Below are 13,477 nucleotides of genomic sequence, written 5' to 3'. Positions count from 1 at the left end.
GGCAGCCAAGAAGGCTGCAAAGAGAGAGGGAGCAAAGGCGCAGGAGACATGTAGGAAAATGTTCGGAGAACGCTTGGATTCGGAAGAGAGTCAGAGAGCGGTATTCAGGATTGCAAAGCAGATAGCGAAAGAGAGGTGTGATGTGATGGGGGTGAGTTGCTTGAAGGATGAATTGGGACAAATTGTTGTGGACCCAGATGGAATTAAAGGAAGATGGAAAAGATATATGGAAATGCTGTTGAATACAGAGAATGAATGAGATGGCAACATTGAGAGTAACCCAGTTTTAGGACCGGCAGAGAAGATAACTGAGAAGGAAGTTGAGGAAGCGATAAAAGCAATGAAGAGTAGAAAAGCGGGAGGGCCGACGGGAGTTTTGGGAGATATGTTGAAGGCAGCAGGAAGTTGGGGTGTGAAGAGAATGGCAGAGATCTGTAATCTGGTGGTGAAAGAAGGTCGCATTCCAGTGGATTGGGAACTGAGTACCCTCGTCCCTCAAAACAAGGGGAAAGGTGACCTTCTCGAGTGTGGCTCGTACCGAGCGATAAAGTTATTGGAGCATGGAATGAAGGTATTGGAAAGGGTGTTGGAGAGGAGGATAAGGAAGAAGGTGAAGATCGACGAAATGCAGTTTGGATTTATGCCAGGAAGAGGAACGACAAACGTGCTCTTTATTGTGAGGCAGTTGCAGGAGAAGTACATGGAGAAGAGGAAGAAGTTGTTTCTTGGGTTTGATGATCTGGAGAAAGCATTCGATAGGGTTCCACGTGAAGTATTGACATGGGCATTGAGGAAGTTAGGAGTGGAGGAGTGGAGGAATGGTTGATCAGAGTTGTGATCGCAATGTACAAAAGAGCGCGCACAACTGTAAGGACGAAGGACTGGAACAGTGGTGAGTTTGAGGTGAAGGTGGGAGTGCATCAGGGGTCGGTACTAAGTCCACTACGATTTGTAGCTGTGATGGAGGTGCTGGCTCAGACCGTAAAGGACGGTTTGCCGTGGGAGTTGTTGTATGCAGATGATCTGGTGTTGATTGCGGAAAGTATGGATGGACTGAAGGAAAAGATGAACAAATGGAAGGAATGTATGGAGACAAAAGGTCTGAAGGTGAATATAGGAAAGACGAAGGTGATGGCAAGTGGTAAAGCATGTGGTGAGGTGGAAAGAACTGGGAAGTGGCCATGTGCTGTGTGCAGGAAGGGTGTCGGAGTGAACTCCATTCAATGTACAATGTGCGCTGAGTGGGTTCATCAAAAATGTAGTGGTCTGAGAGGGTCATTAACCAGTGTGGCAACTACATTCAAATGTAAGGTGTGCACAGAGGGAGCTGCAGATGGAGGAAATGTTGAGTTGGATCTTGGAGAGGGCGTGAGGCTGGAAGGTGTTAAAACATTTTGCTAACTCGGAGACATGCTGAATGGAGAAGGTGGATCAGACTCGGCAACAGTTGCTAGAGTGAGATGTGCATGGAAGAAGTTTCAGGAACTGAGTGGCGTGCTGATGAGGAGGGGAGTGTCGTTGAAGCTGAATGGAAAGGTAGCTGAAGGGAAAGGTGTATGCTGCATGTGTGAGAAGTGTTATGATTTATGGGAGCGAGACATGGGTCATGAATGTAGAGCAGCAACGAAGGCTGGAACGGGTGGAAATCCGAATGGTTCGGTGGATGTGCGGAGTGTCGTTGAGAGAGAGAGGAAGACAACTGATGAATTGCGAAAGATGATGGGAATAGAGCCTGTGATTGATGCTGTAAAGAGGAACAGGTTGAGATGGTTTGGTCATGTGTTGAGGAAGGATGAAAGTGACTGGTTGAGAAGAGTGATGGAAATGAATGGAGAAGGAAGTAGAGGATGGGGAAGACCGAGAAAGACTTGGCTAAAGATGGTGGAAGAAGAAATGCGGGCAAGGGGGTTAACAGGGAGAGATGCAGAAAATAGGGCAAAATGGAGAAGATTGTCATGGGGACCGCAAGGCTAACCCCCGCTCTTGCAGGGAAAATGGCCTTAAAATGCATGTTGTTGTTGTATCCAAAACCTTGATCTTTTCTACCCCCGCTAATTTCACCCCAAATCCACTTTTTTTAAATACCAACTTCTGTCCTGGAAGTCCTTGGTGTCCTTGTGTTTTATACTTCTCCCACCCCCGCCCCCTTCCCACGCCTCCTCCCCCAAAGCCCTCTCCCTCCCACACATCTCCCTGCTCTCAAATGTTGTGTTTGTGTGCTTCCCCTTCTCTCCCCATCTCGTCTTCCGCTACCTCTTTTTTGTATATTTTGTTTGTCTGGTTGATTTGTTGGTGAAATAAATGTTAGCTCTTTCACGCGCCTCCATTCAGTACCTTTCCAAAAAAAAAAAAAAAGCCTTGTGGATTACACCTTGTCGTTCGACTGGAGGCTATACCTCTTTCCTGAAGGAATTGTTTTATCTCACGAGACATGAAAGCGGCTGCCCGATCTGAATGAATACACGCTGGACAACCAAACAGCGCGAATAACTCCAAGAGACATTTAATCACTGAATTTGGAGAGAGATCTCCACAAGGAAAGGCAAATGGGAAGCGTGAGTACTTATCTTCGATGGTGAGCATTTAACGTTGAGAGGTGGCCGTAGGGAGTGGACCTTTAAAATCAATGTTCAGACGCTCCCATGGTTGGGTGGCTTTGATCAAAACCCCTTGATGCGGTTTTGAAAACTGGTTTCAGTTGGGCGCAAACTGGACAAGTACTTCAGACTCTCTTTACGTCCTCAACCGAATAAGGAAGATTTTGACATCAAACAAAATGCGCCATGCGAGTGATTCCCGGATGACAAAGCGAGTCATGCAGCTCCCGCAATCCCCTCTCGGATCCCACGGTTCCACAGAAAGCATGAGAAAATGCATCATCAGCTACATTGTCCTTGCCAGGGCGATATACGATGTCGTAGCCGAATTCCGCAAGCTCATTGCGCCGCCTAGCAATTTATTTTATTTTATTTTATTTTATTTATTTATTTTTTTCCATTCTTTATTTTCTGGGATAGTTGACCCTTGAACATGAAAGCCACAGATCGCTGGTCTGTGATCAAATGAAAATGTTTCCCGAGGAGAAAGTGGTTCCACTTACGCAAGGCCTCCACAATGGCGTCGGCCTCTTTCTCAACAGACGAGTGGCACCTCTCACTGTGTGATAATATTCTCGAGAAAAAAGCCACGGGTCGGCCCGACTGATTCAAGGTAGCCGCGATTGCGCACTCTGAGGCATCAGTCTCAACAACGAAGGGCACACTGTTATCAATTGATATTGCCACCGCTTGAGCAATATCCTTAATCGAATTGTGAAAAGCCATTTTCGCAGCTGAAGACATGGGAAAATTTTTGCTTTCAACCAGAGGACGAATTTTCTCGGAATACTTCGGGATCCATTTGGAATAATGAGCGTTTAGCCCGAGGGTTCGTCTCGGCGTGGCTACATCAGGCGGAGGTGGCATTTCCAATAGCAGTTGCAATCAGGACATGTCAGGGCGAATCGAGCCGTCTGAAATGGTATATCCCAAGAGATTGATAGTTTTAGCCGAGAACGTGCATTTGTCAGCATTGAGTGAGTTTGTACTTGCGAGCTACTTCCATGAATCGTTTCAAGTTATTGTCGTGCTCGTTCTGTGTTCGTCCACATACTGTGACATTATCCACGTAAACAAAGGTGTCTTTGAGATTCTCTCGAGATACTATCTCATTTATGGCTCATTGGTAGCACGCGACTCCGTTTGTTACCCTGAAGGGTATACGATGAAACTGATAGTCGCTGACCAGACCTGAATGCCGTGTACAGCTTATCAGACTCTCGGATCGAAATTTGATGATCGGCACTGCGCAAATCCAATGCACTGAATACTTGATATTTAGCCACTTCTCCTGCCATTTCGTCCGAACGTGGCAATGGGTACGCGTCTAGTTGCGTAAAACGATTAATAGTTTGGGAATAGTTCATCACCATCCGTTTCCTGTGATTAGCACTGGTCGTCACCAATACCTGGGCCCGCCACGGCGATTTGCTCGGCTCGATGATGCCTTCGGTGAGAAGTTTCCTGGTCTCCACAGCAACAATCTTCCCATGCTCCCGGCCGGGTAAGTCATCTTCACTTCAAAGCGATCGGTTTACAATCCTCAGTTAAGTTGGCAAACGGCGATGGTGGATCGACTACTACCTCTGCCAGACTACAGACTGAGAAGATAGGGTTAGTACCCCCAAAATGCATATATAAATCAGCATGCCTTCGCAAAAAATCATGACCCAAGTGTAGATCATCACATAAGTCTCTCAGAACCATCGGTTTCATGTTCTGGTACTTCGTCTCATTAGTTCCTCGTTCCACAACACAATGTCCCCTTATCTCTTGATGTAAAGATGATGCCAGACACACTGTTTTCCCCATGGGGAGGATAGGCCAAGCATGGCGCTTCACCAATACAGCATTCACGTAGCTGCCCGAACTCCCCATGTCGATCAGCGCATCGCGACCTCCCCATTCACCGTGATCTTGACCACCGCTTTCCCTAGACTGAAGAGCGAAATAGCGGAGAGCGCAGTGGTTTCCAACTGCATACCAGCAGAAATGGGTCCGACTGTTTTGACAGCTCGACACACCTTGGCATAATGTCCTTTCTTGCCACAATTATTACACATGGCATTGCATGCTGATCGTGTTGCATAGCCTGGTGTTGGCTTAGCGGTTAGGGTGCCGGCTTGGGATCCGAGGATCCTGAGTTTGAATCCTGGTCGATCGTTGAATTAACGCCAGGGGGGTTGACTCAGCCTGTCATCCTTCCGAGGTCGGCAAATTGAGTACCAGCTTGGTGGGATGAATGATCACGGTGTGTACCTCGATTTAGAATAGGTACACCATATCCCTGCGCATCGTAAGAGGCGACCAAGGGGGTTTTTTTGGTTGTTTTTTTGTATGCAAGATCTCAAGGGTCGTCCTCCAGTTCCAGTTTGAGTACCAGTTCACTGGTAATTCCCTGTTTGTCGTAAAAGGCAGCAAAAAGGGTTGGCGGCAGGAAGGGCATCCGGCCGTAAAACATTGCTTCAAAAAGGGGACCAACAAAAACAACAACAACCACGGTGCCCGAAAAAGGCCAACCCCCGCAAAAAATGGCCTCTAAAGGTGGTTTTTTGTTTTTTTTAATACAAGATCGAGGCTCGTGAAAGAGCTAACATTATTCACACAAAAAGTCAAACCGACACACAAAACGCATAAAACAAGGGGAGCGGCAGACAAGATGGGGAGAGAGGGGGAAGGACACAAACACAACATTTGAGAGCAGGGACATCGGGAAGACTTGGGGGGAGGTGGGAGAGGTCTTAAACATATGAACACTGCAAGGACTCTGGGGTGAATTACCGGGGGTAGAAAAGATCAAGGTTTTGGATGGGGGAAGATAAGAGATGGTGGTGAACAGCTGTTTTAAAGACTTGGAGGGAGGAGTGGGATTGAAGGGAGTGGGGGAGTTTGTTCCAGAGGCGGGAGAAAAGGGGAATGAAAGAGTGAAGGTGAGCAGAGAGCCGAGATTTTGGCAGTTTAACCATGAGAGGGTTGCAGGCAGATCTTGTGCGACTTGAAGGAATATTGGGGGGGGGACAGAGCACAGAGAGAGCTGGGAGAGCAAGGCAGGAGAGGAGTCAGGATAAGACAGAAAGACCACCAACCTGCCTGCGGTGAGTGAGTGAAATGCCCTCGGAGTTGACCATCGCAGGAGATTCCAATGATTCTGAAAGCTTTGGCCTCAACAGCGTGAATCCGAGCTCGGTGTGAGGCAGGAGCACTAGCCCAGAGGGGGGAACAGTATTCCATTGAGCTGCGGATGAAAGCCTTGTATGTGGTGAGGAGCTCAGGTGTGCAAAGGAAGGACTTCGCGCGACGAAGGATGCCCAGTCGGTGACTGGCTTTGGAGGCCAGCTTGGAAATGTGGTTTTCCCAAGAAAGATCATGGCAGATAGTGAGACCCAAAAGCTTGAGCGACAGAACTTCTTGGAGAGGATTGTTGAGAAAGTAGATGGGAGGGTTTTCCAGTCGGTCCTTTCGGAGAGACATTGTAAGAGTGTGAGATTTGTCAGGATTGAAAGACATGTTCCACTTGTTTGACCAGTCTGTGATTTTGTCTAGGTCTGCAGAGAGTGAGGAGGCTGCAGGCTGCCGATCTGAGGGATGAGGAATGGAGCGGCAGATAGTAGAGTCATCAACAAAGAGATAGAGAGGATTTTCCACAGAGTCGGAGAGATCATTGATGAAGACCAGAAATAGCACAGGGCCCAGAACACTACCTTGGGGAACTCCCGCCAGAACAGGAAGGGGAATGAATGAATTAATGATCGTTTTTAAGGCCATTTTCCCCGCTAGAGCGGGGGTTAGCCTTGCGGGCCCCATGACAATCATGGTTCCCTGTTTGAGGCAATGTTTTTATGGCTGGATGCCCTTCCTGACGCCAACCCTTAGTCGCCTTTTACGATGCGCAGGGATACGGTGTACCGATTCTAAACCGGGGTGCACACCGCGATCATTCATCCCAGCAAGCTGGAACTCAATTTGCCGACCTCGGAAGGATGACAGGCTGAGTCAACCCCCCTGGTGTTAATTCAGCGATCGATCGGGATTCGAACCCAGGATCCGAGGATCCCAAGCTGGCACCCTAACCGCTAAGCCAACACCAGGCTTAGAACAGGAAGGGGAGATGAGTGAAAACCATTCAGGGCCACACGTTGCCTACGACCAGAGAGGAAGTCCGCAAGCCATCAGTGGAGATTTCCATGGATACCAAAGGAGGAGAGTTTGGTGAGCAGAGCTGGGTGCCAGACCATATCGAAGGCATGTGATATGTCAAGTGAGACAGCTCTGATTTCCTGTTTGGCATTGAGGACCTCCATCCATTGTTGAGACAGCAGAAGCAACATGTCCATAGTACAATGACCTGGTCTGAATCCAAATTGATGATCAGAGATCAAGCCATTGGAGAAGAGGAAGGATTTGATATCCGAAGCAATGATGGATTCCATGACTTTGCTGATAATTGAAAGCAGGCTGATTGGTCTGTAGTTACTAGGATCTGTTTTTGCACCTTTTTTGTGTAAAGCAGTAATGTTTGCTGATTTCCAAGATGCAGGCAGATGACCTTGAGCAAAAGAGAGGGTGAAAAGAACAGAGAGAGGGTGAGATAGGGTGGCAGAGCAGGATTTTAGGACCCGTTGGCTGATGTCGTCTGGTCCAGTTGCAGAATCAGAGTCGAGGTTTGATAAAAACTTCTCCACCTTGTCAGGAGAGAAGGACACAGAGTCCAGGAGCAGTTGGGTTCGACTGGGAAAGGTGGGAACAGAGAGAGATGGGTTTGGGACACAAGATTTTGAGGCAAACACAAGAGTTGAGGCATTCGGCTTTGTCACGTGCGGTGTCAACTGTGTAGCCATTTGAGGTAAGGGAGGGGATGGAGGGGGAACAGACACCAGAAACGGATTTGACCAGACACCACCAGGATTTGGAGGAAGGAGACAGGTTTGAGAGTTCAATCTTGAGTGTGGAGAGATAGTGCTTCCTGGCACTCCTGAGGGTAGACACACACTTGTTTCGAGCTTGGTGGAAGGAACTGAGATTGCCTTCAGTTGGATTTGCCTTCCAAGAGGCAAAGGCAAGTTGTTTCTGTTTGTTTCAGGGCAACTGCCTCACCACAAGATTCAGTGTACCATGGACGGGAGGAAGGGTAAGACAACTGAAGACGAGATGGGATAAATCTGTGCATGAGAGACAGCAGTTTGCTTTGGAAGAATTCCCAGGAAGAATTGATGTCAGAGGCAGCAGAGATGGGAGACCAGTCCAGATGATTGATGGCTGCTTGCAGACCGTGCCAGTCGGCCTTAGTGAAATGCCAGACTCGTCGGCGCTGAGGAGGCTCTCTGAGAATGGCCAGAGAGATGTCCACTTTAACAAGCACATGATCAGAAGAACCGATTGGGGCAGAAGAAGAGCAGCAGACATTTGCAGGGAAGTTAGTCATAACCAAGTCCAGAAGAGAAGATACTCCATTGACTGAGAGACTCATTGAGAGACTCATTGACAGACTCATTGACTGAGGGTTGGCGTCAGGAAGGGCATCCGGCCATAAAAACATTGCCTCAAACAAGGAACTATGAGCTCATGGGGCCCGCAAGGCTAACCCCCGCTGTAGCGGGGAAAATGGCCTTAAAACGATCATCATCATCATCATGCTGGACACTGGATATGCAGATGCCTCCGATATCCACAGAAATAACATTTGGCAGTAGCTGATGTGGTCATCATTAACTTGGGATTTGACTCCTCTTCTGACGATGGCTCACCATCGACCATTCCTTCCGATTTCTGGAGTGGGGGTCGTCTAACGGAGACTGTTGATCAGAGTATCCTGTGATTGAGTGAGTGTCTGCATCTCCCCTCGTCGTCCCTCTGACGTTGAAGCATTCACAGGGAGGTAAGATCGCCCGTACGCGTCTGAGCGAGTTGCAAGGTACGAGCTTGTTCATATGCATCATGAAGATTCACCAAGTCATTCTCCAATAGCCGTTGTCGTATATCAGGCGATTGCAGACCAGTTATAAAAGCATCACGCATGCAATCATCTTGAAGTTCCTGCAACGTACCAATCTGAAAGTTGCAATCTCTACTCAGGTGTCTCAAAGCTTGCACAAATTGCTCCAAAGTCTCTCCCGGCTCTTGTCGGTGGGTAGAAAGTAAATGGCGAGCGTAGATCGTTCCACGAGGCTTGACGTACAAAGTCTTGAGAGCCTCATAAGCGTTGGTTTAGCTCATGCAATGGGCGAAATATCGATAGGCCGACGTGGACACTGGGTTAATGAGTACGTCGAGCTTATCTGCTTCCGTAACTTCATTGGACTCATAAGCCCTAAGGTATCGTCTGAAAACACAAATTCAGCGAGCCGACTCTTCGCCGGCATTCACAGTGTTCGGATCCACGTCGAATGAATGATGGAAAAGCCTTTTTGGTCAATATCAGGCTTTATTGAACTTGAATCAAGCAGGATCTAAGAAACGAATACAAATACAACAAGAGTATATTTATGCTAACAGATTATGTATATTAAGCGAGGCCACTGTTGCCCTTGCTCTGGTTGTCCACTGTACCCTTGTGCTCAAAATGTTTCACAATACGTTGAACGGCACAATTTGTGGGTCCATCACGTGTTCTGAGGTCGTATTCCCAGCAGAACTGGCAGGCAGAACGGGTGTCCACATATGATTTAGTCTGGTACCACAGAGCCATCACTTTTGTCTTCTGCTCCACTGTCAATGGCATCGTTGAGTTATGGTACTAAAAATCCTAGGGAACAAAGACCACAATAACACCACCAAACCATGAAAAGGAAAACGGTATTGGTGAAAAAAAACAAAGAAATGGCAGGAAGTCAAAGTTGTATCAATCTTTTTCGAACACCCTGCACATATGTCCATATATGTACATGTCGAAAGATTTGCAGCTCAGGATTCATATTGTAAAGGATGTGTTTCTTTACGAGCACAGCTGTCAAAGCCAAAAGACCACGTGAACAAATGTGACAGAAAGAATGTCATCTACGACATACAATGTGAAGATTGTGAAGCCAATTATGTGGGCCAAACTTCCAAATGCTTAACCACAAGGCTAACTGAACTCCAATGTGCTGCAAGACAACAAGACAGGTTGTCATTGGTTGCGACACACAGACACACATACACACATACACACATACACACATACACACATACACACCAACACACATTCTCATGGAATCAGACCACGATCCTTGGCACAGGAGCTTTGAGAGTGAACTGCGAGATTATCGAATGACGAAGCTTGGGGTGTGGTCTGCCGGTTATGATAGTTTCCATGCACCTCGTCCCACTCTGGGGGTGTGGCCTTGTTCCTCAGTCGGTTGGTGGGGTGGGGTTTACTTCTCGATCGTAATGTCCAGACACTGACGGTGATTGTTGTTGTTGTTATTGGTTAAATATGTGCGTTGAGACGGCAGGCTTGTTTTAATTGTAAAAACAAGAGGAAAAACCACCGAGGGTAATCACATACTGGGAGAGAACTAATCTTAGATCCTACCTCGTTAACACAACGCCACCCTCCCGTGTGGTGACACATAAACGATCTTAAGCTCACAGTTCTCCCTCCTTAATACATTGAGATGTCTCCTGCCCATACACCGTCCATACTATTACTATGCAATCCTATTTCCACCATGGTATTATATGCCCTACCCCCACAAACGTAACAATATGTACATGTTTGTGTACGTTTGTCAGAATTATATCAAGTATTGAGCAATATCAGATTTTATTATTTTTTTAACATGTCACATGATGTTGTATTTACAGGTGGATCCATTGAATCTGCAAGGGAGACTGCACCTACTTTTATGAACAGTGTAGACCCAGGCCCGCAGGACTCGCCTACTGAAACAAAGAAGAGAACTTTTTACAAACACAACAAAACGAAAAATGAATTGTTTGCATGGAAAAACGTTCACCAGGTTCACAAAGGAGAGAAAGATGAACGCCCATACAAATGCAAAAGTTGTGGAAAATCTTTTAATCGATCATCCAACCTGAAAGCACACATACAATTTCACAATGATGAACGCCCACACAAATGCACAAGTTGTGGAAAATTTTTTAATCGATCATCCAACCTGAAATCACACATGCAAATTCACAATGGTGAACGCCCATACAAATGCACAAGTTGTGGAAAATCTTTTAATCGATCATCCAACCTGAAATCACACATACAAATTCACAATGCACAAGTTGAGCGCCCATACAAATGCACAAGTTGTGGAAAAATTTTTAATCAGTCATCCACCCTTAAAAGGCACATGAAAATTCACAATGATGAACGCCCACACAAATGCACAAGTTGTGGAAAAAATTTTAATCAGTCATTCACCCTTAAAAGGCACATGAAAATTCACAATGGTGAACGCCCATACAAATGCACAAGTTGTGGAAAATCTTTTAATCATTCATCCACCCTTACAAGGCACATGAAAATTCACAATGATGAACGCCCATACAAATGCACAAGTTGTGGAAAAATTTTTAATCAGTCATCCACCCTTAAAAGGCACATGAAAATTCACAATGATGAACGCCCATACAAATGCACAAGTTGTGGAAAATCTTTTAGTCGGTCAAGCACCCTTAAAACACACATGATCATTCACAATGGTGAACGCCCATACAAATGCACAAGTTGTGGAAAATCTTTTAATCATTCATCCACCCTTACAAGGCACATGAAAATTCACAATGGTGAACGCCCATACAAATGCACAAGTTGTGGAAAATCTTTTAAACATTCATACACCCTGAAATCACACATACAAATTCACAATGCACAAGTTGAGCGCCCATACAAATGCACAAGTTGTGGAAAATCTTTTAGTCGGTCAAGCACCCTTAAAACACACATGATCATTCACAATGGTGAACGCCCATACAAATGCACAAGTTGTGGAAAATCTTTTAATCGGTCAAGCACCCTTAAAAAACACATGCAAATTCACAATGCACAAGTTGAGCGCCCATACAAATGCACAAGTTGTGGAAAATCTTTTAAACATTCATACACCCTTACAAGGCACATGAAAATTCACAATGGTGAACGCCCATACAAATGCACAAGTTGTGGAAAATCTTTTAATCTGTCATACCATCTTACAAGGCACATGAAAATTCACAATGAAGAACGCCCATACAAATGTACAAGTTGTGGAAAATCTTTTAATCTGTCATCCACCCTGACAAGGCACATGAAAATTCACAATGGTGAACGCCCATACAAATGCACAAGTTGTGGAAAATATTTTAATCTGTCATCCCATCATACAAGGCACATGAAAATTCACAATGAAGAACGCCCATACAAATGTACAAGTTGTGGAAAATCTTTTAATCATTCATCCAGCCTTACAAGGCACATGAAAATTCACAATGGTGAATGCCCATACAAATGCACAAGTTGTGGAAATCTTTTAATCTGTCATCCCATCTTACAAGGCACATGAAAATTCACAATGGTGAATGCCCATACAAATGCACAAGTTGTGGAAAATCTTTTAATCAGTCATCCAACCTTAAATCAAACATACAAATTCACAATGAAGAACACCCATACAAATGTACAAGTTGTGGAAAAGCTTTTAATTGATCATCCCACCTCAAACAACACATGATGATTCACACTAATGAACGCCCATACAAATGCACATACAAACCTGAAAATTTAAGAATTTGCATATTGAGTCACAGAATTTGTTCACCAAAATCAAAAGCTGATTATTTTTTTCGATCAAAAGGTCAAGGCTGAATAAAGTCATCAATTTTCATTTTGTATTTTATTTTGTAAACTGTTTTCACTATTTTGATCTTATGGAAGAAGAAGACGTCTTCATTCAAACAGACGCAGACATGATTTGCATTTTCAGAAGCTTTCTAGATTGTGAGTGGAAATGTTTTGGGTGGAATGAAAACATAAAGAGGGGGGATTCACATTGTTTGGGGCCTGTAATATATCAGCTAGTCGAAAGGGGGGCATGGTCCATACAGCGTGGACGAGTGTGCACTGTATGGGGCCATGGTGCAGAATAAAGATGTTGACCGTTACTGGAGAGACTCTGTCGTTCTGGTGTCATTTTTTGTCTGAGCACTTAACATTTGACGATGAGGAAAGTCTGGATACTTATGGGAAATTGGGGGAATTCAACCCCAGGCAGTCATGGGATGCTCAGTTGGAACGTTTGACTTTTTACAGTGAAGTGAACCTAGGTAGGTAAAGTATTCGCAGTGATCCGGTCACTGTGTGCACCCAGGAAACCATGAGGAGTGCATTTTGAAGACGTCGTGAAAACTGGTCGATGAGCATTTTTCACCGAAGCCTCGTAAAACCATTGGACGTTTCAAGTTGAGCGGTTGCTTGTAAAGACTGGAGCAATCCATCATTTCGTTCCTTGCAGAACGACGAGAGGCAAACAAACGACTGAGTACAGGTGATGCTTGATGAGTTCATACCGGACCAGTTCATATTTGGGGTGAGCAATGAAAAATACTTCGGACGAGGTTGTTGGAAACTGATGGATCTACATTGAAGATGGCGGTTGAAAAACCATTCGCACATGAGTCAGGTAGGCGTGGAGCTGCTGTGATTCGCGAAGGTTCTGGGGTGAAACAATTGTCGTGGACAGTCCAGATATTGACGTTTACACCATCGAAGACCTTCAGCTTTTGGAGATGTGGTGGAAAACATTCTCCGAACAATTGACAATAAAAAACTGAATCTTGTCTTCATTGCAGTAAAATGGGTCATATTGCGAGATGTGGTGGGAAGAAGGGAGACTATCATCGTCGGAAAGTGACTCAACTCAAGTCTGGAGTCCATTTTATGGATTCATCAACGGAGGGCCCGCACCAGAATC

The 13,477-nt window shown here is 45.6% G+C and overlaps 1 protein-coding gene across 1 annotated transcript in view; it reads left to right on the top strand.

Annotated features, from left to right (window-relative positions):
- LOC137427342 (uncharacterized) overlaps positions 1 to 12,675 on the top strand; it is a 147,928-nt gene extending 135,253 nt beyond the window's left edge. Inside the window, exon 8 of the mRNA XM_068116781.2 lies at positions 10,380 to 12,675. Within this exon, the coding sequence (XP_067972882.2) occupies positions 10,380 to 12,070 (1,691 nt within the window). The 3' untranslated portion in view covers positions 12,071 to 12,675. The remainder of the gene's footprint in view (positions 1 to 10,379) is intronic.
- Positions 12,676 to 13,477: the final 802 nt, after the last annotated feature.

Source organism: Myxine glutinosa, chromosome 5 (genome assembly GCF_964187855.1).
Source record: "Myxine glutinosa chromosome 5, kmMyxGlut1.1, whole genome shotgun sequence".
NCBI classification, from domain to species: Eukaryota; Metazoa; Chordata; class Myxini; order Myxiniformes; family Myxinidae; genus Myxine; species Myxine glutinosa.
The sequence above is the reverse complement of the archived record's forward strand: the minus strand, read 5'-3'. Positions and strand labels throughout refer to the sequence as shown.